The 27,945-nt window shown below is 42.8% G+C and overlaps 1 protein-coding gene across 1 annotated transcript in view; it reads right to left on the reverse strand.

Moving 5' to 3' along the window:
* Positions 1-243: 243 nt before the first annotated feature.
* Positions 244-27,945, reverse strand: part of LOC311528150 (mitotic-spindle organizing protein 2B-like) — a 29,697-nt gene continuing 1,995 nt past the window's right edge. Inside the window, exon 3 of the mRNA XM_084642841.1 lies at positions 244-634. Coding sequence (XP_084498967.1) covers positions 477-634 — 158 coding nt within the window. The 3' untranslated portion in view covers positions 244-476. The remainder of the gene's footprint in view (positions 635-27,945) is intronic.

The following is a 27,945-nucleotide window of genomic DNA, read 5'->3' on the forward strand; positions in this document are numbered from 1 at the left end:
TATGGTTGGTGCCCTGGCTCATCACAATCTGCCCTGAGGTTGGTACTCATGTTCTTGAGCCATTGCAGGAGAGCTCGATATTTCTAGGGGTATCTCTAGATGGTGAGCTAAGAGAGATTGCACCCTTGCACGAGCTAGACTACTCATAAGGCGTAGAGCTGGCCAGACACTATGAATAAGAATGAAGAATAACATCTCACTAATTTAGTGCAATGCTTTAAACAGAATTCTAATTAAAAGCTATTCCCGAAGAATTCATGTTCTTTATTAACAGATGTATCCAAAAGAAATGTAGGAAAGGAAAACAGTAACTGACCCTTTGCATACTTCACCTGTGATATTCTATAGCATTCATAAATACAAAACACTGGAGCAGGTTCACAATCTTGGATCATTTGCATTTTTACATGTTGTGCTGCATTGCACTTATTTTAATGGAGAATGTACAAAGGTCCTCAGTGCTCTATTTTGACTCTCTATGTACTGCTTCCTCCACTGCTCTTTCCAGAAGTTCCAGTCTTCTGAAGCCTGCTAGTGCTTGGCTGCCGGGGCATTCTTTGGACCGATCCTTCCCGGCTGCAACGTTCTGCCAGGCCTTGGGTCCCGCTGACGGCAGAATTGGTTTTATTTCTCCCTGGATGGACAGATAAATATGTTAACTTTAAAGTTCTAATCTGACATCATAACTGCACCCAAGCTGCTAGCGTTCCTCGAGAATTCATGTTATAGGTAGGGTTTTATTAGATGAAATTTTACCAGCATCCAATATAGACACAAAACTCATGAACTGTAATTTAACAGATGTCAAGTAGCATAAAACAAACTGCAGTAGTAGAACTAATCATATTCATCACAATTTGTTCCTTAGCTAAATCAAATAGCATAAATCACTTTGTTTTTTAACAGGTTTCAGAGTAGCAGCCGTGTTAGTCTGTATTTGCAAAAAGAAAAGGAGTACTTGTGGCACCTTAGAGACTAACAAATTTATTTGAGCATAAGAAGTGAGCTGTAGCTCACGAAAGCTTATACTCAAATAAATTGGTTAGTCTCTAAGGTGCCACAAGTACTTCTTTTTTTTTTGTTTTTTAAATGTGTGAACACATTATGTGATTACTTTCATTTAGCATAAGAACACCAGAATCAGAAATTGCAACTAAGGAAAAATTTAAAGAGCATCTAACATGTCATGGCTAGGACAAGTGAACCAATGTTCCAGAGTCTATGCTCCTCACAAGCCACAGTGACAGGGTCCAACCCTGCAGAGCCACTCCTGTTTGTCACTTTGTCAGACTAACAGACCTCTCAACTCTCCTGGGTATTCTTGTCATGCTCTGGAGTTTTCTGGAAAGCATTTGAATTCTACACAGAAGCTGCCACTCACAGATTGCCTTGCTGGGTTCACAAGGGAGATAGAATACTCCTCCTGAGCCATCTTGCTCTTATCCTACCACTGCTAGCTGCGTCTATGATTCAACACAGCCGCAGGACAAAGCACTGGGTAGCACTATGCAAGCTGGAGGGGGAGAGGGCAGGAAGTGTGGTGCACACAGCTAGCAAGAGACCTGGAGGGGACCCCTTCCACGTTCAGCAGGAGAAAGGGGACAAACTGAGACTTGCTTCAGGCAGGGCAGGTGAGGGGAGAAAGAGACCAAGTGAGGTGTGTGAAGAGCAGGGCCTGACACACCTCCCTGAATTGGGAGAGAGCTGTCTTAGAGGAGGCACATCATGTAGGGTGAAGAAAAAGGGTAAGGAAAAAATTACACAAGTGAAAGGTCAAAAAAAAAAAAAAGGGAGAACAATCTACCTTAGAAAAGGATGAGAAGGACGGGGCTAACAAACAAACAAACAGGCTCCAATGCTTTAAAGAGTTTTAGAAATACACACACCATAAAGAGATCAAAGCAAAAGGAAGGCATTTGATCACTAATTTAAATAATTTTTCTGCACAAATTAGTTACATTAATTACCTGATTAGGATGTTGAGATATTTTGTAAGACAACTGACTGATGGCTATACAATAATTAGTAGCATCCCACTTATGTTGTTTAGAATCCATCATCTCTGCAATTTCCTTGGCCAATAGAAGAGTGAGCTGTAGAAACTTTATTCCATTATTAGAACATAAGAATGACCCTACTGGGTCAGATCAAAGGTCCATCTCACCCAGTATCCTGTCTTCCGACAGTGGCCAGTGCCAGGTGCCCCAGAGGGAATGAACAGAACAGGTCATCATCAAGCGATCCATCCCCTGTCGCTCATTCCTACCTTTGCATTACTTACCCAAGAGTCATTCCTATGTAGTGCCATTCCTGCCCCCTGAAAGCCACTACTGCCAACAGCACAAATTTACAGCTTAGTGCACTAGAGAAACACTCAAATGGCTTCCAAAGAATAAAAATGTAAGTGGTTCATTTGCATCTGTAAATAGTTTGACAAACTCAAGCAATAAACAGCAAATGAATTCATTTGCCTCAGACATGTCAGTTGCTCTTTAAGAAAAATCTACTACTGTAGATTTCTCATGTCAGCCCAAAGCCAGCCAGACAGCTTTCCAATTCTCCTTTGCTGAAGCTCAGAATCACTCAAGCAACTTTACTAATGCAAGTGCTGTCAATGAAAGCGCACAAATTGCAGAAAGGAGAAATTTAACTGTACGTCATCAAAGACGGCAACAAAATCATCCCCAAAGATTATCTGATTTTTTTAGCAAGCAAGCAGGTGCATGTTTGCGCATGTAAATACCTTCCTCTCTTGAATGCACATGTCCAGTTACAGTGCAAATCCTCCATTTGTGTGGGCACAAAGTAACGTATGTCTTTCTCACAAAAAGGGGCTCTGGGCCCACAGGATAGGCACTCAAATGCCCAACTATCTGGCTACTGGACATCTGGCCCTTTATCCTCTAAATGATCCGAGGAATGGAAAACCTGTCTTATGAAAGGAGACTCAAGGAGCTTGGCTTGTTTAGCCTAACTAAAAGAAGGTTGAGGGGAGATATGATAGCTCTCTATAAATATATCAGAGGGATAAATACCGGAGAGGGAGAGGAATTATTTAAGCTCAGTACCAATGTGGACACAAGAACAAATGGATATAATCTGGCCATCATGAAGTTTAGACTTGAAATTAGACGAAGGTTTCTAACCATCAGAGGAGTGAAGTTTTGGAATAGCCTTCCAAGGGAAGCAGTGGGGGCAAAAGACCTATCTGGCTTTAAGATTAAACTCGATAAGTTTATGGAGGAGATGGTACAATGGGATAACATGATTTTGGTAATAAACTGATCTTTAACTATTCATGGTAAATAGGCCCAATGGCCTGTGATGGGATGTTAGATTGGGTGGGATCTGAGTTACTATAGAAAATTCTTTCCTGGGTATCTGGCTGGTGAATCTTGCCCATATGCTCAGGGTTTAGCTGATCGCCATATTTGGGGTCGGGAAGAAATTTTCCTCCAGGGCAGACTGGAAGAGGCCCTGGAGGTTTTTCGCCTTCCTCTGTAGCATGGGGCATGAGTCACTTGCTGGAGGATTCTCTGCTCCTTGAAGTCTTTAAACCACAATTTGAGGACTTCAATAGCTCAGATATAGGTGAGAGGTTTTTCGCAGGAGTGGGTGGGTGAGATTCTGTGGCCTGCGTTGTAGCAGGAGGTCGGACTAGATGGTCATAATGGTCCCTTCTGACCTTAGTATCTATGAATCCTCTAAACTATATTAAACTCCTCAGAAAAAAAGAATGAACACTCTAAAGACCATTTTATGTATATATAAATAAAGGTATGATGTCAGTCCTCCCATTTTGATCAATGGCAAAGCTCCCATTGATTTCAATAGGGTAGGGTCAGACCATGTGTTTGGAAGCAACACCACAAGGCCCAACAATCAGAGTGGGTATGCTGTGTGCACTTCTGCCTCAACACTTGTATTAAACAATACTGAACATTAGGGAAATCAACACATATTAGTGCAACCCATGAAAGGACTGGATTTCAAGAGACTTTCCCATACAGTAAAGAAACTGATACTGATGCTAACAAAAGGCTCCCCCACTTAATTGAATTGACACATGATGTCCTGTTATTTTGAGGTGCATACTTGGTTGTTTTTCAGAGAGACCCAGTGTTCTGTAAAGATGCAACATGATACAAATACAAGTGATACTCCACGTGATAGATCAGGCTTCATTTGACCTCAAAAGACCAGAGACGATGACAGCAGTAGGAGCAGTCAAGTATGTGTCCTACAAATGGGCTGAGGTACGTTCATAAGACCAGGTGCCTACAACTACATGTAAGGATACATACACCAGCTTGTGATGTTCATTCTTCCCTTCAAACAACACTGAGATGGGTTTAAAACCTAGGTGGTTCAATAGATAGATGTATTCAGGAGGCAGGAAAGGCTGCATGGTGGCACTACGGAGTGCACAGTCTGCTGCAGTGGCATAGAAGCAGGGTCACAAAGGTGAATCAGACCTCAGGGAATGCTTCCTGTAGTCCTCAGGTGTTTTTAGAAGTAGCCACCTACAGCACTGTTCTCTTTGCCTGCTCTCTGCCCAGACTGATGTTGCTGCCCCCTTCGTTCCTCAGTAGCAGAAAGGACCGTGGAGGTTCCCCATCCCCAATGGAGCAGTGTTTTCTTCCCACAGGGAGAGACCCAAGGCTCAGACCCTGCCTTTAAGCCCCCAACTGCTCCTACTATTTCTGTTTGTAACACAGTGAGGGCAGTGCTTCAAACCAGGCTCCAGTCAGGAAGTGGACATGAGAACTGGGAGAAACTAGTCAATTTGAAAACCAGACTTAAAAGCTCACAGCTGCTGCCCAGTCCTGAGCCCCTGCAAGGATCAAGGGGGTGTACACACACACACACCTATTTTTAATTTTTTTTTCCTCTCTTTTGTTTTGTGAGACCCAGACAAATAACCGGGGAAAGCAACAGACTGGCCTTAGTGGGAGAACAGTAACACTGACTCTACGCACAGGCCCGGCAGAGATGCAGAAGCCATTTTTTTATTCCCTTCTTTCAGTTATAATATTTGTTCTTCCTGGTAACAATAAGATGTAGTGGGTGATTTCACAGGGATGGTGTACCCTTTATGCAATCTACATGTTAACGTAAAAAGGTTGCTCCAGTTAGCAGCTCCTTATAATTCATGCACAGAAAGGAAATTAGTACAAACCTTGCTTGAATCATTGGCAGGTTTTGAAAAATCAAATGTGTCTTAAGCAGAGAGTTTAATTCCTGTGGCCTGGCTGAAAAGCACCGAGGGCTGAGTTCCCCTCCTGTCCCTGGCCCCACAAGCAGACTACTAAGGCTCTGCTGTTCTGCTCCCCTGACTTTCTCTTCCAGTAGATGCTTTACAGCCCACTCCACGCACAGCTGTGGCAAAACTCATCCTAGGCTCCTTAACTGGGAACACATGCCTCTAGCCCTGACCCTTGTGCAGTGCAACCCCTGGTGGAGTACTTGTGCCTATGTAGAGAAGCCCTGAAAGGGAAGTGGCTGGGTAACAGAGAGGGAGGGAGTGGGAAGGATCCAGCTCTCCTTTACCTCCTTTCCTTAACTCAATGACTCATAAGAGGTCAGAGAGCACTCCAACAAACCACCCTGTCAGCTGACACAGGGTGTTCTGACATGAGTGTTTTTAACAGTAGCATGAAAAGAATCATAGAATCGTAGGACTGTAAGGGACCTCAACGGATCCCCTAGTCCAGTCCCCTACACTCAAGGTAGAACTAAGTATTACCTTGATCATCACTGACAGGTGTTTGTCTAACCTGCTCTTAAAAACCTCCAGCGACAGAGATTACACAACCTCCCCAGGTAATTTGGTCCAGTGCTTAACAGCCCTTACCATTAGGAACTTTTTCCTAATGTCCAACCTAAATCTCCTGTGGTGTATTTTAAGCCCATTTCTTCTTGTCTTGCCCTCAGTGGATAAGCAGAACAATTTATTACCCTTCTCTTCATGTACCTTTTATGTACTTGAAGGCTGTTATGTGACCCCAGTCTTCTCTTCTCCAGACTAAACAAACCCAATTTTTTCAATCTTTCATCATAGGTCATGTTTTTTAGACCTTTAATCATTTTTAATGCTCTCCTCTGGACTTTCTCCAATTTGTCCAAATCTGTAACAAAGTGGGGTGCCCAGAATTGGACATAGAACTCTGGCAGAGACACCTTAACAGTGCAGAGTAGAGCAGAATTATTTCTGGTCTTGCTTTCAACACTTCTACTAATACATCCCAGAATTATGTTTCCTTTTTTTGCAACAGCACTATATTGACGACTCATATTTAGTTTGTGATCCATTATAACCCCCAGATCCTTTTTGCCATACTCCTTCCAGTCATTTCCCATTTTGTATTTGTGCAACTGATTATTCCTTCTGAAACGCAGTACTTTGCATTTGTTCTTATTGAAGTTCATCCTGTTTAATTCAGACCATTTCTCGACTTTGTAAAAAATCATTCTGAATTTTAATCCTGTCCTCCGAAGTGCTTGCAACCCCTCCCGGGCTGGTACCATCAACAAACTTCATAAGTGTACTCTCCAAGCAATTATCCAAATCATTTATGAAGATACTGAATAGAAACAGACCTAGGTCAGACTTCCTGTGTTGCTGAGGAAATATACTGCAGCATTCTGTAATAGCTAGAGTTTCCTATGAAGTTTTCATGCCCAGGTGTATTGCATTGCTGCAATTTGACTGAGAGGTGACAAAGGCATCAGTAGTATCTGAGGCCAGATCATTGGCTGCCAGGATGGGACAGTGTCTCCCAGACAACTGGAGATGTTAGCAATAGTTACGAGTAATGCTTTCTATGTGAGAGATCATGATCAGCTCTACCATTTGATAGGCTTCTGAAGTCGACCACTAAATGATGATTCATATCAGCACTACTGACACTGCATCACTGAATAACTAACAAATAACAGATGACTTCAGGAAATTCAGATGTGCTAAGGAAGAATGTCCAAACAATCTTCTCTGAGATCATTCCTGGTTTACAAGTAAAGGGTTTCTTCAGGTATGTTGGCAACAAGAAGAAAGCCAAGGAATGTGTGGGCCCCTTACTGAATGAGGGAGGCAACCTAGTGAAAGAGGATGTGGAAAAAGCTAATGTACTCAATGCTTTTTTTGCCTCTGTTTTCACTAACAAGGTCAGCTCCCAGACTGCTGCGCTGGGCATCACAAAATGGGGAAGAGATGGCCAGCCCTCTGTGGAGATAGAGGTGGTTAGGGACTATTTAGAAAAGCTGGACGTGCACAAGTCCATGGGGCCGGACAAGTTGCATCCGAGAGTGCTGAAGGAATTGGCGGCTGTGATTGCAGAGCCATTGGCCATTATCTTTGAAAACTCGTGGCGAACCGGGGAAGTCCCGGATGACTGGAAAAAGGCTAATGTAGTGCCAATCTTTAAAAAAGGGAAGAAGGAGGATCCTGGGAACTACAGGCCAGTCAGCCTCACCTCAGTCCCTGGAAAAATCATGGAGCAGGTCCTCAAAGAATCAATCCTGAAGCACTTGCATGAGAGGAAAGTGATCAGGAACAGCCAGCGTGGATTCACCAAGGGAAGGTCATGCCTGACTAATCTAATCGCCTTTTATGATGAGATTACTGGTTCTGTGGATGAAGGGAAAGCAGTGGATGTATTGTTTCTTGACTTTAGCAAAGCTTTTGACACGGTCTCCCACAGTATTCTTGTCAGCAAGTTAAGGAAGTATGGGCTGGATGAATGCACTATAAGGTGGGTAGAAAGCTGGCTAGATTGTTGGGCTCAACGGGTAGTGATCCACGGCTCCATGTCTAGTTGGCAGCCGGTATCAAGTGGAGTACCCCTAGGGTCGGTCCTGGGGCCGGTTTTGTTCAATATCTTCATAAATGATCTGGAGGATGGTGTGGATTGCACTCTCAGCAAATTTGCGGATGATACTAAACTGGGAGGAGTGGTAGATACGCTGGAGGGGAGGGATAGGATACAGAAGGACCTAGACAAATTGGAGGATTGGGCCAAAAGAAATCTGATGAGGTTCAATAAGGATAAGTGCAGGGTCCTGCACTTAGGACGGAAGAACCCAATGCACAGCTACAGACTAGGGACCGAATGGCTAGGCAGCAGTTCTGCGGAAAAGGACCTAGGGGTGACAGTGGATGAGAAGCTGGATATGAGTCAGCAGTGTGCCCTTGTTGCCAAGAAGGCCAATGGCATTTTGGGATGTGTAAGTAGGGGCATAGCGAGCAGATCGAGGGATGTGATCGTTCCCCTCTATTCGACATTGGTGAGGCCTCATCTGGAGTACTGTGTCCAGTTTTGGGCCCCACACTTCAAGAAGGATGTGGATAAATTGGAGAGAGTCCAGCGAAGGGCAACAAAAATGATTAGGGGTCTGGAACACATGAGTTATGAGGAGAGGCTGAGGGAGCTGGGATTGTTTAGCCTGCAGAAGAGAAGAATGAGGGGGGATTTGATAGCTGCTTTCAACTACCTGAAAGGGGGTTCCGAAGAGGATGGCTCTAGACTGTTCTCAATGGTAGCAGATGACAGAACAAGGAGTAATGGTCTCAAGTTGCAGTGGGGGAGGTTTAGATTGGATATTAGGAAAAACTTTTTCACTAAGAGGGTGGTGAAACACTGGAATGCGTTACCTAGGGAGGTGGTAGAATCTCCTTCCTTAGAGGTTTTTAAGGTCAGGCTTGACAAAGCCCTGGCTGGGATGATTTAACTGGGAATTGGTCCTGCTTCGAGCAGGGGGTTGGACTAGATGACCTTCTGGGGTCCCTTCCAACCCTGATATTCTATGATTCTATGAAGGCAGAAGATTGTGGAAGTGAGTGACTGACTAGGTAAGTGGAGGAGGGGTTTGAGTCTGTGGAACACTGGTCCAAATTCTGGGAGAAAAGGAGGCTGTATAGTTTGGATGGCCTCCAGTATAGTAGAAGGGGAACCAATCTCCTTGGGGACAGGCTGGCTACAATTCTCGGGGGGGGGGGGGGGGGATAAACTATTTTTAAAAGGGGAGGGTAAAGGGAGGGAAGAAATGAGCACTAAGCACAAAAAATGAGAGGCTGAGAACACAATTAAATCAAGGAATCAAAGGATACGAAGAGAAGAAATTCCTGAATTGCCTATACACCAATGCTAAGAGCATGGTTAACACCAAGAGGAATTGGAATTGCTCATTTATGAGTGTAAATTCAATATAGTTGGTATTATTGAAATCTGGGAGGAAGATTTGCACTACTTGAATGCTTAGATCAATGGTTATAACTCGGGCTGTTAAGTGATTAAAAAAATTAATCGCGATTCATTGCACGATTAAAAAAATTAAACATGCTTAATCGCACTGTTAAATAATAATAGAATACCATTTTTTAAAATATTCTTGGATGTTTTCTACATTTTCAAATATATTGATTTCAATTACAACAAAATACAAATTGTACAGTGCTCACTTCATATTTATATTTGATTACAAATATGTACACTGTAAAAAAACAAAAGAAATAGTATATTTCAATTCACCTAATACAAGTACTGTAGTGCAATCTCTTTATCATGAAAGTTAAACTTACAAATGTGGAATTATGTACAAAAAATAACAGCATTCAAAAATAAAACAAAGTAAAACTTTAGAGCCTACAAGTCCACTCAGTCCTACCTCAGCCAATCGCTCAGACAAACAAGTTTGGTTACAATTTGCAGGAGATGATACTGCCCACTCCTTGTTTACAGTGTCACCTGAAAGTGAGAACAGGTGTTCGCCTGGCACTGTTGTAGCCGGCGTCGTAAGATATTTACATGCCAGATGCACTAAAGATTCATATGTCCATTCATGCTTCATCCACCATTCCAGAGGACATCCGTCCATGCTGATGACATGTTCTGCTTGATAACGACCCAAAGCAGAGCAGACCGACGCATGTTCATTTTCATCATCTGAGTCAGATGCCACCAGCAGAAGGTTGATTTTTGTTTTTGGAGGTTCGGGTTCTGTAGTTCCCGCATCGGAGTATTGCTCTTTTAAGACTTCTAAAAGCATGCCCCACACCTCGTCCCTCTCACATTTTGGACGGCACTTCAAATTCTTAAACCTTGGGTCGATTGCTGTAAATTGCTGTAGCTATTTTTAGAAATCTCACATTGGTACCTTCTTTCTGTTTTGTCAAATCTGCAGTGAAAGTGTTCTTAAAACCAACATGTGTTTGGTCATCATCTGAGACTGCTATAACATAAAATATATGGCAGAATGGGGGTAAAACAGAACAGGAGACATACAATTTTCCCCAAGGAGTTCAGTCACAAATTTAATTAACGCATTTTTTTTTTAACAAGCATCAGCAGCATGGAAGCATATCCTCTGGAACGGTGGATGAAGCATGAAGGGGCATATGAACGTTCCGCATATCTGGCACGTAAATACCTTGCAACACCAGCTACAAAAGTGCCATGCGAATGCCTGTTCTCACTTTCAGGTGACATTGTAAACAAGAAGCAGGCAGCAGTATCTCACGTAAATATAAACAAATTTGTTTGTCTTAGCGATTGGCTGAACACGAAGTAGGACTGAGTGGACTTGTAGGCTCTAAAGTTTTACATTGTTTGTTACATAACTGCACTCAAAAACAAAAAAAATCTACATTTGTAAGTTATATTGTCACGATAAAGAGATTGCACTACAGTACTTGCATGAGGTGAACTGAAAAATACTATTTCTTTTATCATTTTACAATGCAAACATTTGTAATAAAAATAATATAAAGTGAGCACTATACACTTCGTATTCTGTGTTGTAATAGAAATCAATATATTTGAAAATGTAGAAAAACATCAAAAAATCTGTAATAAATTTCAATTGGTATTCTATTGTTTAACTGCGATTAATCATGATTTTTTTTTAATCACATCTTGTAGTGATATGCTCAAAGAGCTCAATGTATCTAGCTTCAAAAAGTGAAGGCTAAGGGGTGACTTTACAGTCTACAAGTATCCGGATGGGGAACAAATTATTTAATAATGGGCTGCTCAACGTAGCAGAGAAAGATATAACACGATCCGATAGCTGGAAGATGAAGCTAGACAAATTCAGACTGGAAATAAGACATAAAATTTATAACAATGAGAGTAATTAACCATTAGAACAATTTACCAAGGGTCACGATGGGTTCTCCATCACTGACAATTTTTAAATCAAAACTGGATGTATTTCTAAAAAGATCTGCTCTAGGAATTATTTTGGGGCAGTTCTACGGCCTGCGTCAGACAGGAGTTCAGACTAGATGATCACAATGGTCCCTTTTGGCCTTGGAATCTATGAACCTTTCCTAAATTGACATTTACTTAAGCTAGACACACTTACCTCCTTTTATCTTTTGTAAAAAGTCAGTCTCTCCAGTCCCCTAATAATTTCTGCTAATAATTTCAAACTCTCTCTCTCTGATATGTTAATATATTTCTGGTAACGTAGTGCCAGAGCTGTACAGAGAAGCACCTTTCTTAGCGCCGTACTCTGTGAAACAACTGTTTTGCATATTAAAAGAAATTATTTATCTTTAATAATTGGGAGTTCAAGATATGTTGTTTTTGTGTGTTCTACTTCTGGTGTGAACGTGCCCTATGTGCTGGAGATCAGAACGCTTTAGCCAACAGTGTATGTTGTAGCACCAAGTTCACTGGGGAGCAGAGATCCTCCTCCCTTAGAGGCCATAAAAGAGGCAGACTGACCAACTGAACCCCAGTTCCTGCACCACTATCAAGTCCAGGTCATTAGACTTGGCAATAGTGAGGAAGAGAGGGTGGGGCACGGAACACATAAAAACACACCTCAAAGAACTCCATTTACTATAGGTAAGTAACTTTCCTTTCTTCTGTATATCAGCAGAACCATTCTTCCCCAAATCTGTTAGCCAGACAGTTTCCATGCTGTGAGGTGTAGTGACAACAAATCCAGATGATACGTTGTCCCGTTGTTCTGAGGAATTAAGTCTGGTAGAAGATGTAGAGATATCAGAAAGGTCAGTGAGAGTTCTGATTTTTGTGAACCAGTTTATTCTGAGAAAAACATCTGCTTAGATGGTCTGCCAGAGTGTTGTATAGGCAGGTGAATTGCAGTTAGTTACATTGGGCTGGATACGCCAATTCCATGCAAAGACTGCTTCCCTGCACAATTGCATTGATCTGGTTCCTCCCTGTTTATTTACATAAAACACTGTGTGGCACTGTTGGTTCTTATCTGTATACTGTGATCTTTGAAATGAGGTAGGACAGAAAATTTCCTACCGATAATTTCCTTTCACCTCACGTCTCCCACAATTCTGAATGTGTGGGCTGCTCTCCTCTCTGCTGCTTGTGAGGGCAGATCAGTGTTTTGACTCTACATGCTCTGGCCATGTCCCCTCTGCTCCTACTTGCTGCCCGATAAACTATTCCCAAGCTGTAAAATTTGCATAACATTACTAACAAATATTCCAGAGATAACATAACTATGTACATTAGACCAGAGAAGATGGACATATGGTATGATTCCATTTAATATCTGACCTTGAGTCATAAGCCATGCAGGGTGGGTAGAACTGAAGAAGACGCTGCTAGCAGAAAGGAAGTTATTGTTAAGAAATGTTCTGTTCTGCAGCCCAGTGTCTCCCACAATTCTGGACATCTGGGAAGTAGTAAACAGCGAACAGACGTAGGGAGGGTTATGGAACAAAAGTTCTGTAGGAAAGAATTATCCGCCTTTGTATTATTACTGGGCCATTGCCTGCAGCAACTTCCTTCCAAAGGAGGCCTCTGCAGAAGATAAAAGTTCCATCTTGTAGTGCTTAATGAAGGGGTTAGCTGTAGACCAATAGGCCACTTTGCAAATTTCCAAAGTGGACACACTTGTTCAGCCCAAGACGTTGCTCAGGATCTCACACGATGCGCCTTAATCCCTTCTGGGACAGAAGGCTCTGACGATTTATAGTCTTCCACAATACATAATCTAATCCATCTAAAGATGGAGGATTTAGAAAATCTGAGCCCCTTGCATTTCAGGTGGATGAACACAAATAGGGAGCCCAATCTTCTCATGGATTCTGTCTGCTTGAGATAGGTGTCAGGCGAGCAATGACAATCTAAGATGCGGTGAGCTGGATATTGTTGTTTTGGACAGAACAAAGGAAGTACAGCTTCTTGGGAAGTGTGGAAGGACAAATCTACCTTAGGAAGTAAGGATTCTAGTGTCCCGAGCATGACTTTGCCCTTGTGGAACAGGCAGTAAGGCTCCAATATAGATAAGGCTGCCAGTTCTAAAACTCACCTGGTGGCCCCAACAGCTACTAAGAAACAAGTCTTAACAGATGAATAAAAGGCCAACGCTGGAATCAGAATCTCAAAGGGATAGCTTTTCAGAGCCATGAAAACTAGCAGAAAGTCCCATTTTTGGAAGAGAGGCCTGATCATTGGTCTGGCTAAATCGGACTGCCTGAAGGAAACTGGCTACCTATGGGTTGTCTGCCAGGGAACCTGAGGATCCTGAGAATAGCATGCTACTAAGACCTGACATATGATGATAATGGATTAAAGGCCTCTGTCTATGCCTTCTTGGAGAAAGTCCAAAATGATTAGCATTTCAGGATTTCTCGGATCTGCGTTGTGCTCTTGGCACTAGTTGTTGAATCTGGACCAGATAGAGGAGTATGCTTTTAGTGTCGATACTCTCCTAGATAAAAGCAATCACTCTGAAGTACAAACTAAAACCTTCTAGTGCCTCCCTCTCAATAAGCAGGCTGTCAGTTGGAGTCACTTCGTGTCCAGACAAAAGATGACCTTGTAAAAGGATGTCCCGTCTCCACAGAAACTGGAGCAGTGACTCCAGTGTCAGCTCTATCAGGTCTGAAAACCAAGGTCTTCTCAGACATTTGGCATCATCATTGTCTGTTCTCATTTTATTTTCTAGACCACCTTCCCCAGTAGTGGAAATGTAAAAAGTAGGCCCTGTGGCCAACAGTGTGATAAGGCATCTGTCCTCATGGATCTGGGTTCTGCCTCCCTTGTGACATATTTTTGCCTCTTTGCATTAAACAGGTCAGTTGAAGGGAGACCGAACCTCTGAATAATGAGGTTGAAAACCTCCTGATTATGTGCCACTTGGAGCTGTTGACCACCCCTGTGCCTGCAGAGGAAGTCTGCCGTTTGGCTCAGGTACCCATTGATAGGGATTGCTCTGAGGGAAAAGAGCAACTGTTCCCCCCAACTCTTATTTCCATTGCTTCTGTGTGGAGAATTGAAGACTCCTTGTTCCCCCTTGGTTGTTTAAATATGTGACCGTAATCATACTGTCTGATTGGTTCTCCCCTTAAGGTGGGCTGGAACCTTCACAGAGCAAGCTTGACCACACTCAGCTCTAGGAGGTTTATGCTGTAAGCCTTTTCCCTCCTGGCTCCAGAGGCACTGGGTTGTTTGGGTCTCCAAGTGAGCGCCCCAGCTCTCCAGGATGCCATCAGTCGCAAGGACTAAAGGATCTGGAAGATCGATGGATATGCCTTTGTTGTCATTGTTGTGGATTGACCACCACTGTAAGGAGCTGAACACCTGTGTTAGAACTAGGGTTGCCAATTGTGGTTGGATGTATTCCTGGAGATTTTCATCACAACGTAACCTTTAATTAAATATTAATCTTTAATTCCTGGGGACTCCAGGCCAATCCTGGAGGGTTGGCAGCCCTAGTTAGAAACTATACTTGATCTTTCATATGTTCCAGGAGTGTCCCACACCTTTAGTGTGAAGACTTGAAAACAGGTGATTGTGCCCATAGACTGGTTTCAGAGTAACAGCCATGTTAGTCTGTATTCGCAAAAAGAAAAGGAGTACTTGTGGCACCTTAGAGACTAACCAATTTATTTGAGCATAAGCTTTCGTGAGCTACAGCTCACTTCATTGGATGTCCATGGACTGATCCCTATGCATGACAACAGGAATCCTGGAAGTTGGAGGCACAGTGCTATGGTAGACCTCCTGTGGCTCTGCAGCAAGAAAATAAATTCCTGGATGGAATCAGAAAAAACTCTTCTTGGCACTGATGCCATATGCCCGGAGGAGATTCAATGTCTGAGACATGGTCATGTGTGCTGCTGACTGTGATAGTACTCTGATCAGAATGTTGTCCAGGAAGGGATACAGGTGAGCTCCCTGCAACCCGAGTCTGGCTATTATCTGGCCATTACCACCACCATCTTTTAAAAACACTGGGGGCTTAGGACAGGCTGTACGGGAGTGTTCGGTAGTGATGTTTCCTGCCATAAGCAAACCTCAGAAGTCTGCAGTGGCCTGGTCTGATAAGGATATAGAGATATAGATCTGCTAGATCTACTGAAGTCAAGAAGTTCCCCTGGGACAGGGATAACACCATAGAGACCGGGGTCTCCCTCAAACTTTGTTTTCTTCAAAGTTTATTGAGCCTTTGAAGGCTGTGAATGGCTTTGATAGCCCCGGTGTACTTCCGTACAATCAAGAACATGGAGTCGAACCCGAAGAACCTTTTTTTCTGAAGGAACATTATCACTCCCATATCTGGAAGACAAGATTTCTGGATCAGATTGCATTTTATAGGGTCACTGGAGCTGGATGACTGGATGAAGAATGGTTTCAGAGTAACAGCCATGTTAGTCTGTCTTTGCAAAAAGAAAAGGAGTACTTCGAAAGCTCATGCTCAAATAAATTGGTTAGTCTCTAACGTGCCACAAGTACTCCTTTTCTTTTTGGATGAAGAATGGACAGGGTGGAGCCTGCAGGTCAAGCAAATATCCCTAGCTCACTATTTCCCTGACCCACTTGTCTGTGGTTGATGAAAACCATTCTTCTAGGAAATGGGAAATTCTGCTCCATATCTTCAGCTCTGGACAGAGGCCTATGCAATCTTTGTCATAAAGTGGATTGGGTGGGGGGGGGAGAGGTCACTCTGGATTTCCTTCCTGGACCTCAATTCCACTGTGTTCTCTTGAGCAATCTGTTGCCCCTTCGCTGGTATCTCTGTGGCAACAGGGAGTGAAAGAAGCACCTCTGTCTGACGTCCAGTCTATATTCTCTTCCAAGGGCACTCAGTGGAGAAGGGATAGACTGTTTGCATTTGCCACCTTACCATTCACTGCCTTATCCAAGTGTTCTCTACAGAGGAGAGCACCTGTAAACTTGACCAAGCACAAGGCCTGCTTAGAATGAAGATCCGCCTTCCAGAGTTGGAACCACATGTGGTGCCTGGCTACTGAGCTGGAAGCTATGGCTCAGGCTGAGAATCTCATCACATCCATTGACGCATCAGCTACAAACACTAATGTTAGGGAGACTCTCTTTAAAGTAAAAAGAAAAGGAGTACTTGTAGCACCTTAGAGACTAACCAATTTATTTGAGCATAAGCTTTTGTGAGCTACAGCTCATCCGATGAAGTGAGCTGTAGCTCACGAAAGCTTATGCTCAAATAAATTGGTTAGTCTCTAAGGTGCCACAAGTACTCCTTTTCTTTTTGCGAATACAGACTAATACGGCTGCTACTCTGAAACCTCTCTTTAAAGTGGAGCCAAAGTCAGCATGATCTCTGTGCTTAAACGCTTTGAGATTTTCCAGCCAGGAAAGAGATGCTCCTGCAAAGAAGGCAGCTACCAGGGATGCTCAGAAGGTGCTGGAGGAGTCTTCAAAGATCTTTTTGAGAGTGGCCTCCATCTTTCCATAGAGTCCTTAGGGTAGAACTCTACCATATCCCTGGCGAGGGATGCTAGAGTGGCACCAACCTTCGGTATATCAGCAACAGAGCTTTTTGGTCCTTGACTATTTACAGAGCCTGAGGTCACTCTTGTTGCAATGCTTGCGTTTAAAGGACTTGTTCCATTGAGTAATAAATCACTTTCTCGAAAGAGGCATGAAGAGGTATCAGAGCTTCAAGGGAGGATTTTAAAGGGAGAAATTTACTCCAAGGCTTATTCAAAGAAGCCTGCTCAGGTTTCAGAGCCAAACAGCTTGCCTCCCTCAGTGGAGGAGAGAGAGGAGGATGAGGAGTTAAAGGACTTGTATCTCCTGGATTTTTTGTGCTTTTTCTTTCCTTTTTTAGATTTTTTAACCTTTTTTGTGCACTTTGAGAGCACAGCAATTCTGCTGAGGCTCTGGTGAGGCCTTTTGCACCTTGCCTTCCTTAAGGCTCTCGAGAGATCTGTCTCAGATCTCTAGGTCCTATTTCCTCTGGGAAGTGGAGGCTCATTGTCAGAGCCCTCCTGGTTGACTTGGGAGGAAAGGGGTGTTGATCAGAAGCTCTGTTTCCTTCCCCAGGGCACTTGAGATCCACTTTAAGATTTGGAGGGGAGGAAGAGTACCTGTTGTCCCACAAGCCTTCTTTGTTCTGCAGGGGCCCCTGGAAACTTACCACTGGAGTTGAGTGGTCAGGGTCCACTTTGTTTCTGGAGCCTCTTCCTGCTCTGCACTGTGGCTCCTGGTCCATTTTTTCCGTTGGAGTCACCGCTGCCTCCATGGGTAGGGGACTCTACCTGCCTGACTTCTAATTCCATTAGGTACTGAGGCTAGGATTGGTTAGCTGGATACAACTCACCCTCTGCCAAGCCTGGGAAGGCTACCTCATACACATATATAAAGCATCGCTTGGATTGAACCCAGTGCTTTTTTTTGGCTGCTCTGCTCTGTAAGACAAAGGAGCTGGCAGGGAGATGCTGCAGCAAAGGTTCAGGGAGGGTTAAACCTCTGAAGAATTAATCAATCCAGGAAAGAGGAGAAGAAATGCCGAGGAGGGAGAATACTGCTCCTTAGTGCCCAGCCGGTCCATCCTGTGAACAGCAGGGCAATAGACCATCTGTAGCCTCCCCTGGAGAAGACGGCAGTCTGGCAAATGGGGTCACCAGAGTATATGAAGCCCATGACCTAAAAGCCAGAGACATGGTTCTTGCTGTAGTACATGGATTGTTTTGCAATTGATTTACCAACGCTAGCATACTGTCAAATCTGATTTGCTGCAAATATGCTCAAGCCGTGGAATCAATAGAGCCCCCCAAAATTCTCTCTTTTGTGTCAGGCTTAAAATTAGACTTTTTCATGTTCACTCAGTTCCAAGCTGGAGAATACGTATGACGTACTTGTGACAGCCTGACAATTTCCTGCAATACCCTGAAAGAAGTTTACTGAATTAAGTTAAACCTTACTGAACTGGAATGAATCCTTTGGGGAATGTGTGTGTCACTTGTATTAAAAATGCAATTGTGTATGTGGTATTGTGGAATTGTATGAACCTTCTCTAGTAGGACGGGGATGTTAATGTACTTTCTCTGTTACCACCCTTTGAAGCCATCCCCTGGAGAGGTGCCCATATACTAGTTCAAACTGGATTCTCCAGGCACCACAAGATAAACAAGATTTCTTGAATATATAGCCTGGTTTTAAACTGGCTCGGGGCCTTCTTCCTGAACCAGCAAACAGACAGGAGCCGTGGTCCATAGAAGGCCCCAATCTTTAAAATAGTGTTGGAAGGACTGGACCTGCTGAAGCCCCACAAGACTACATTTTTCTTCTGAACTGAATCTGTGATTAACTTGTAACCCCAAGGAACCCTCATGGGTGAGAATCTGAAGGACTGTTCCTGCAGAATCCATGTTGAAGTTGAGATGAACCCTGGTAAACTTATTAGCATGCATATAGGTTATTTTATTGCTTTAAATGTGTTTTTTTTTCTGTAGTGTTTTAACCTAAAAAATAAAATTGGCTTGCATAGAAAGAACTGTTTGGTAGTTTACTTCTGTTGACAATCACTCATCAGCTGCTGAAGAGAAAGCAAGCAGATCCACTTGGGCAGCCTGTCTCTTCTGGGAATAACACAAGGAAGGCAGGGAACTGTGCAGCCTGGAAATACCCCAGTCTGAAAGGAGAGAAACGCAGGTCTGCACCCAAAAAGGCAATGGCTGGGTAGCTGGAAGCCTGAGAATTGGTGTTTTTGCTAGAGTACTGAGAGGAAATACAGGGACAGTTGCCCTGACCCGTGACATTTATGGTGGCATCGGTGGGATCTGCAGCAGTGTGAACTGCATAAGTATCAACAGCAGTGAAAGCAAGTTACCTAGAAGGGAAAACCACAGAGCAAAAAGTCTCAATAGTCTTTTTGGGAAAGGAATAGTGATGAGAGAGACAGAGAAAAATGAATTATGAACAGCTGAAGAAAAATCAGCTGGTTGAGGTATGCAGAGAAAGGCAGCTTAACACTGAACAGACAAAATGACAGCTAGTAGACCTGCATTATTCTAAATGACCAGTCAAGGAATGATGGTCCAGGTTTGCAGAAAACCTCCAGCTTGCTGGCAAAAGGTCCACCACCCTGGAGAGAAATAGAGAACAAACAGACTGACAGAGGAAACAACCATGTTCTGTCCTGACCAGCATAACACTGTAACAGGAGCGGCAGACAGCCCAACAGGAAAGGCAGGAAAGGCAGAGAGTGTATCTGGAAATTCAGCATCTTGGGGACCAGGAGCAAAAGAGAGCAGACCAAGAGCAGCAGCATCAGTGCAAGAGAGAAGGTCAGGGAGTGTCAGGAGCAGCTTCAGATGGAGAAACTGCACAAATAGAACTGTAGTCTGGCTGCCATTGCCTCCAGCAAGAGGTCACTTGATCCTTGCAGGCTCTGGGAGCGAAAGCCCAACAGACATCGCATGTGTTCAACAGACATGCTTCTCTCAAGCAGAGATGGTGGGCATATGACTTGAGACTACCCTGGGACTGGAGACACACTGTTTCAGGGATGCAGCAACACTGACCTGGATGGATCCAGAAGGCAATTTAACTAGGGCAAAAGAAAGGACAAAGGGCAAAAGAAAGATTCTGGAAGCTCGTGGCGCAGATGTGTGGGAATATGCAAAGGCCATCTCAAAGAGTAACCTGATGCTTCGGGGCTTAAACCAATCTTGGGGACAGCTTATCCTTACCATGGGGTTTCTTACACCTTCCTTGTAGCATCTAGTGCTGGCCACTTACACCCTTGAGTCTGATCCAATCCAGAAAATCCTGTGACTTGAAGTGAAATCAACAGACCAAAAGGGAAGTCCTTGTGTACTGGAAATAGTTGATGCTATGCAGAATCTCAAATAGTTTTGATAAGGAGCTCAGGTACTGAAACGAAGACATGAACAACTCCAAAGCAGTCTAGAAGTGATAAGTAAAGGATACTGGAGACCAAAAACAGGGGGAATGGGAAACAAACTGTCTAAAACTGGGTTGTGGCTCTAAAGCATACCATCACATTTGAGGCCCCAAAGATGAGGAAGTAGGATTACAGCAACAGGTAGAAGAGTTTTCAGTGTCTCTCTCTTCTGCTATTGGTGTTGCGGCTAAGTTTCTATTTAAAGCTGAATTTTGCTTCCTCTCCAAAACCTACCAAAAAAAGTCAGATCAGCATGCAAACAGGTAAGTCTGGGGCCACAGTGGAGTTTGTGGAGAAAATCTGAAGTTATTTTGACCAAGGTGAGTGTAGCTTTACTGAGGGCTCTACTTCCTAGAAAGCTTCAGGGTGATCAACCTTTGGACTGCAAGCATGGTAAATATTGGTCTGACAGCCAAGAGGACTCATCAGCTTGGCAGTGCTAGTACCTAGGAGAAGCTTATGAGGAGAGGCTGAAGGAACTGGGATTGTTTAGTCTGCAGAAGAGAAGAATGAGGGGGGATTTGATAGCTGCTTTCAACTACCTGAAAGGGGGTTCCAAAGAGGATGGATCTAGACTGTTCTCAGTGGTAGCAGATGACAGAACAAGGAGTAATGGTCTCAAGTTGCAGTGGGGGAGATTTAGGTTGGATATTAGGAAAAACTTTTTCACTAGGAGGGTGGTGAAACACTGGAATGCATTACCTAGGGAGGTGGTGGAATCTCCTTAGAGGTTTTTAAGGTCAGGCTTGACAAAGCCCTGGCTGGGATGGTTTACTTGGGAATTGGTCCTGCTTTGAGCAGGGGGCTGGACTAGATGACCTCCTGAGGTCTCTTCCCACCCTGATACTCTATGATAAGCTTCTTCACCAGGTACAGAGGAAATTATAGAACTGGAGGGTGGGCAGGTATGGCTCTCCTCTCTCCTCCATGCCATTGGAGGCAGTGAGGAAGCATGGGTATTGAATGGGGAGGTAGCTGACAGGCAGACATCCTTTATGGCATTCCCCCCTCCATTCCTAGCACAAGCCTCCTTTTTCCCCTGCCTCCAACCCCGCATCTCCTCTTGCTCAAGGGCTGCCCCACTGTCTTCCATAGAATCATAGAAATCAGGGCTGAAAGGGACCTCAGAAGGTCATCTAGTCCAACCCCCTGCTCAAAGCAGGACCAATCTCCAATTAAATCATCCCAGCCAGGGCTTTGTCAAGCCTGACCTTAAAAACCTCTAAGGAAGGAGATTCCACTATTTCCCTAGGTAACCCATTCCAGTGCTTCATTGTTGCAGGGTCCTGAGCCACCAAGGAAGCAGCACCCAACAATTATTGGAGTGTTAGGCACTGCAAGAAATACTGTTGTTAGTCTCTAAGGTACCACAAGTACTCCTTTTCTTTTTGCCGAAGAGGGTTAGGAACTGCAGGAAATACTGCCTGAAGAGGCCAGAGACACAGAATCCTGCAGCCCCCTTGTTAGTCCACGCCAACTATTTAAATTAGGACATTGTCCCCAAGAGCTGTCCCAAGCAGGAAAGAAGACTCTTTCTTGCTACATACCTCATCTTTGCCCTATCTCACTCCTGACTTCTGATCCCAGCTTAGCTTGACGTTGGTATTCATCTTCTGCCTCACCTTGATCACTAGTCTTGACTCCTGCCTTTGACCCCAGCCCGGTGAAAAGTACCGGCCCAGCTGCTTCTGCCCCAGCCATTGTGCAAAGGGGAGACAAACAGCATCAAAATCTACATGTCACAAGTTGGAGTAACGGGGTGACTTCTGCACCCAGAAATATCTCACTCACAATAAGTAATTCGATGGGCTGGTGATCAACTCCTTTGCAACTAGAAACAGAAAATAAAGTGCCCTGGGGCCTTTCTATGCGTCATGGCTCAGGATCTTAGGCAGTGAATGGCATCTTGCAAAGCTGTGCAAGGTCCCTGCTACATCTTCTCACCTTTTCCACTGCTCCACAGGACAATACAAAACATCAGAATGAGATACAGCTTATGCCTTTTTGGATGTTGAGACTATGATACTCCGGCTTGATTAGCTCAGCCCTGGATCTTCAGATGCCTGTCTTACAGAGCTCTGCTATTTCAGGACCAGCGAGGTTTAAAATGGATACTTGGATGAAGTGGTGATTACCCTCATGGAGCCCAACACAGAAATCAACATATAGAACTTATTCTATTGGCTGGTGCAAAGTCCATGGTTTAACTACCATGTTAAGACAGTGAAACATATCCTTGAGTGACCCCAGCCCAGGAAGGCTTGGTTATGGGTATATAACAGTGTCCAAGCAAAAAGATCAAGTCTCTATAGTATAAAGTTCTTAGCATGTTCAAGAAAAGGAAGTTTTTTGTACAAACGCCAACATCAAATGCTTTCTTGATCATCAACCTTATTCCAGCCCCAGGGAATAGACATGTCCTTGGAACCTCATTCTGCTCTTTACAGCATTACCTAGGTTGAACCCCTGCAGGAGCCGTTAGGTTCTCTATCCAATGGAGTAGGCCTTTCAAGGGCTACAATTTTCATTCTGATTTTTTTTTAATTTGAAATTGGGAGCTCTCTCTAATGAGGCCCCGTATTGTACTTTTAATTCAGATAGGTGGTCCTCATAACTATCATAACATTTATTCCTTAAATAAATCCAAGAAATATTTCTTCTGTTCAGCATTGAAGTCCAGTCTTTAGGAGCACACTGACAATCTCAGGGCAGAGTAGTAGTTTCTCTTGTATTGAGATCTGCTAGATGGCCATTTGTTCACCAAATTCTGAAAACTGGTCATCCAGTCTTAGCCAGCGTCATTTTTTTTTTTCCTACCTTTTGGCAGAGTTTTTCTCCATGCGGGATATCCATATTTAAAGAATAATTTTGCTTCCCACTCTTGAAGCACATTGGCACAAAAAATCATTTTAATGGCTCCAAGAATAGGAAAACTTATCCATACTTATCTGAAAATTGCCTTTTTTTCAGGTAATAAGGTCCACAGATCCGGCCCATCCTGTAGTCTAGTGGATTATGCAGAATAGAGATGAAAACTGCCATCTTCCATGCCCTAGGGAAGATAATTCCTCTTCCCAGAAAGCCAGCCAGTGTCATCAGATCTCCATCAGCACAGTGACCCCTCCATCCAAGACCAGAACCTTCATACCTTATACCCTTTCCTTCAGTGCACACTGCAACTCCAAATCAGGACTCCTCTTGATATATGTCAGTAGGATCCTCACTGACCTTAGGAGCCTTTGCTGCTCAATGACAGATCACAGGAGGGGTTAAGTGCTATAATGTTTCCAGTTCCTCTTGTCATCTCTACAGGGAATGTGTTACAGCCAGATTGGAATCAACATAGTTCTGCTTTCCCCATTCCTATAGTCTTTTTATTTTAATGCTAGCACTCCTGTAGGGGGCAGATGTTCTTAACTAAGTTTTCAGATTTTCCACTGTTTTGAAAATTCTTGTACTGATGAGGACAAGACAGTGTTGAGTGCATCCAACCATAACTCCACACTACCAGACTTTTGAAAGTAGGGTAATGAGGTATTTTGATAGATTTTGAAAAATGCTTGTAAACTAGGATGGGTACAATGTTATCATGGAAGCTATTTATTAACTGACTCCTGCAGCATCATTTTGTTTTTAAAAAACTCAAAGAGAAACAGAGACTTCACAAAAGTTTCAAGTAAGAGTAATTTTTTTGATCTTCCAACAAGAGAAGCGCTGCTCAATTCCATGCAATTCTCACAAGGGCAGGGGGGCGCGAATCTATTTCAGTCTGAGTTACTTTTTTTTGGTAAGTTACAAATTTCAATTTGTCTTTATAATGCAATCCTGGCTGCAATCTTAGCTAGGGTGTGACTACCCCCTTTCCATAATTACACAGCTTTCTGAAGTACAATAGTCATACACTGATCAAAACTTGCAGTTTAATCCTCCACAATTTCTTGAAAATCCAACCCAGTTTGTCCCAACAGTTAACAAAAACATCCATGCCCTAAGAATCACCTCTGACCTTCCAGACCCCCACATTGTTCATCTTCCAGTTTGTCTAAAACTACCTTTGATAACCAATCTGACCATATCATTCTTTGCCTTGAATCCTTCAACTGGTTCCCCCCCACTTGTCCTGTCCATCCCATCAAGTTTCAGCTTCAAAATCCTGCAACACTGCCCCAGGTCTCCACCTCAGATGCATATCATCATGTGTCCCCTGCTTTCCAACAGGGATGCCCAACTTTGCTACCCCATTTGGCTGCTTTTTCAACACTCCCATCTCTACCACTTTTTCTATACTACTGTAATGCCAAAAAACCACATGACTTTTCAGTGCTCTAGGTCTTGCATTTGTTTCCTAGATCTTCGGGGTTTTTTAAAAAAGAAAAAAGCACCTTTCAGGTGTATGTGTGTTCAGGTTACTGCTTTAGTTCACAAACTTTCCCCAAGAAATACTTATACAACAGGGTGTATTCAGATGTTTCAGATTTTGTTTGTACTGTTCATCTGAGACTCAGCTATTCTCAAGCTATTTTGAGTTCAAATATTTTCATGAAGTACTTGATGCAATTGGTTTATTATGCCTTATGTTTTTAACTGCACAAGTTTAACTCCAAGTGACTTGCCGCCATCCCCATTTGGCAAATGGCTGTAGTATATACGTGACATACCAGTAGGGGGAACAGTAAGATGTACTCAGACAAATCTGATAGTCATGCAGTTTTGTTCTGTGTAACTAAACATTGCATATGAAACCTGGAGTTGCCTTCTGCTATTACTCAATTTTACTATACTGCCTCTGTGCTCTATTGTTTAAATTGTATTGAATACTGCTGGTATCACTCAAGTTGTGTACTATTTATAACTTTGCCACAGTACAACAACACATTACCTGTGTATCTAAGATTGTACACAGTTATATGGTGTATTATAGCTGGAAGTGTCCATTGCATTAAAGTTGCCAAGCACTTTCCATTATAACATTGTTTTCAGTTGCTTGCACTGGGCCTCAGTGAGCCTCCTGCAGTATTCTGCAGGGTCTACACAGAGCTACAAAATGCATCTGAGATATGGGCAACATGAGACTCCATCAGCCATCTCCCCCACCACCCCAAATATTTTGGGGCCAGACACAGAACGATGACGATAAAAGGAGTATTGAACTGCCCCATTCCCTAGAATGCCATCCATCTTGTGCACTGATGGAGGCAGGTGACACATGGGGAAAAAGGTATGACAGCATGAAATTGGAGACTACTGTAACACATACACAGAGGAGCAGAATTAAGGTTGAATGGGATACCTTCACTCTGGCAGTTCCTGACTTGAGTGCATTTTTAAAAAGTTAACATTCTTGTAATGTACTTTTAAAAAGTGGAACTGGACATTATCTCTGGGACCTGTAGCACCAGGGCTTCATTCAGGAAGTTTCTGCTTACATAATTTTAAGAACTATGGAAGACAGAAATCTCAACCCTATGCTGTTCTGTAGCAATTTTCAAGATGTGCATGTTTAAAATGAAATTGGTCTGTGAGAGTTTTAAGCTCTAAAGGTTTATTGTGATCATGTTTTTCATCCAAGATATCCCAGCTCAAAAGCAAGCAGGCATTTCTCACCCATGTATGCACAGCAGCATATACTGAAATGGCTACAATACAACTTGTTTGGAAATGGATTTTAAATGTACAAAAATCACACAATGGCCATAGAGGCTTGTGCACATGCCATATTTATGCTTCCCTACCTCAGCCACAATCTTTAAAGTTTAGTTTTTAAGACAGAGTGACAGCACTCACCCCATCCCCACTCAAAAACAGCTAAAGGGATTTTACTCAAGCTTCCAAAGACAATTTACTAGAAACAGAAGAATGGAAAACTTCAACCCAAAAAGATAACTTTCTGAAACACACATAGAAATCAGAAAACACAGGCCCTAAATGGAAACAGGGGTTTGCAAGCCTTAAGCCTAATGGCCAATGCATATGAGCGATATAAATTTGAGCATTATTTGTCTTTGTAGTGAGTCATCTCCACACAAGCTCTCCTGTAGAGTGCACGCACCAACCAGTTTGAGCTTATAAAAAGTCACTGATAAAAAACCTTGGAAAAATATCCACCATGCACAGGAAGTTCTTAGGTTCCAATCCTGCAATTCATTAAGAATGGACAGCCTTCAGGGAAGCTCTGAGTGGGCAAAGCAGCCCACCCTCACGCAATGGTCTGCAGGTTCTGGGCCACAATATATAATTCCTAAACTTACTTCTCTTGGTTGTTTATGCGTATGGTATCTAGTCTAAGACAGAGAAAGAATTTTTCACAATAGATTTCAGTCTCTTAATTCAACAGCAAAGTGAATCAGTTTTCGTTTTTAAAGTAAGATTTACATTTTATTTTTAACCTGTAAGTTTTAATTATTTTTAAAATTACCCATTCCTGACCGTTTGTTAACATTAGTATGTATTGTTTAGAGGGTACACCAGTTCGTTTAGTCTAAACTTAAAGGACTCACAATGCAAGTGTGATTCTTAATGTCCTAACAGACTGCACCAACCCCAGTAGGTAAACTAATAAACACAACCTGCAAAAGGAGAGAACAGGCAGCAAGAAAACTGGAAGGAACGAGGGGGACCTTGAGAGAAAGGCGAGCAAGCATCAGCAGGACTGTAGACCACAATCTTAGGGGCTGTTTGTCTTGGAGATCGAAGGGCAGAGGAAAAGGAGAGTGGTGCAGGGATTTTACTGTTCTTGGCAGAGAGAAATGAGACCTCTAATTCAAAGAGAGACATAGAAACACATTAAAAACACCATATGTCTATTGAAAAAAAGAACAGAGTAGTGAATATGAATGTTCAATACCCTTAGAGAAAGAAGAAAAGCTGTCTCTTGAACAATGGTAACATATCTCACATGCTTTGTTAAATACATCAATTTCATAATCTTGTCATCTTAACAGTCTACTTTTATGTTTCCCCTCTAAAATTTTGAAGTCTCTAGATGAACAGCTTAGACTTGAATAGTTATTACATTAAACTGCTGTTAAACAAAAATCATTTCATAGTAATAAATGTACCAATATTTTTCTCAAATGTTTTCAAATATAATTTCATAATTGCACTTTCCACATTGCTTGCTAGCCATTAATCCAGTAAAACAAGTCTTTTAAGCATACAGTGCATTTTCCTGAAGTACTTAATTGGTATTTTGAATTAATAAACCCCAACATTAAACAAATGTTGTAAATAAATGTACAAGTGTACATCATTTCCTAGATAGTATCTAAAAGTAACTGTGATGCTTTTCTTTGAAGGAAGTACGCATCAAAGATGAAAAAAAGTTATTTTAAATACCTAAAAGTCTGTTTTACTGTCGTTTTAAACAGCTAAAATGTGATCCTTTATTCTGGTACTGAATATTCATTTTCATATTCATTCTCTTCATATTCATTTCCATTTTGGCCAAAGCCAAGCAAAGTGGAGTCCTGCGGAGCCACACCACAATTGTGTCTCCTTTATACAATCACCCACAGCCGCTCACTGCAGCCAGGTGGGGTGAACTTGAATTGTACTTTGGCATCCTTTAGTTTTGATCAGGTGTCACATCCCATCCCAAACTAAGCAAGCCACTTACACAGAACTTTTAACTGCTAACAATTCAGAGTAAAAATAAAGGCATTGCCAGAAACATACAAGTCTGTATCATTTGCTTGATAAACAGCTCTCATTTTCACTTTCAGCATCCACTGCAATTTTGTTTTCCTATGATTTAATATACTTTGTTTCCAATATTAAAGACTT

The sequence above is a fragment of the Lepidochelys olivacea genome (genome assembly GCF_965140295.1).
Source record: "Lepidochelys olivacea isolate rLepOli2 genome assembly, chromosome: 11".
Taxonomy (NCBI): Eukaryota; Metazoa; Chordata; order Testudines; family Cheloniidae; genus Lepidochelys; species Lepidochelys olivacea.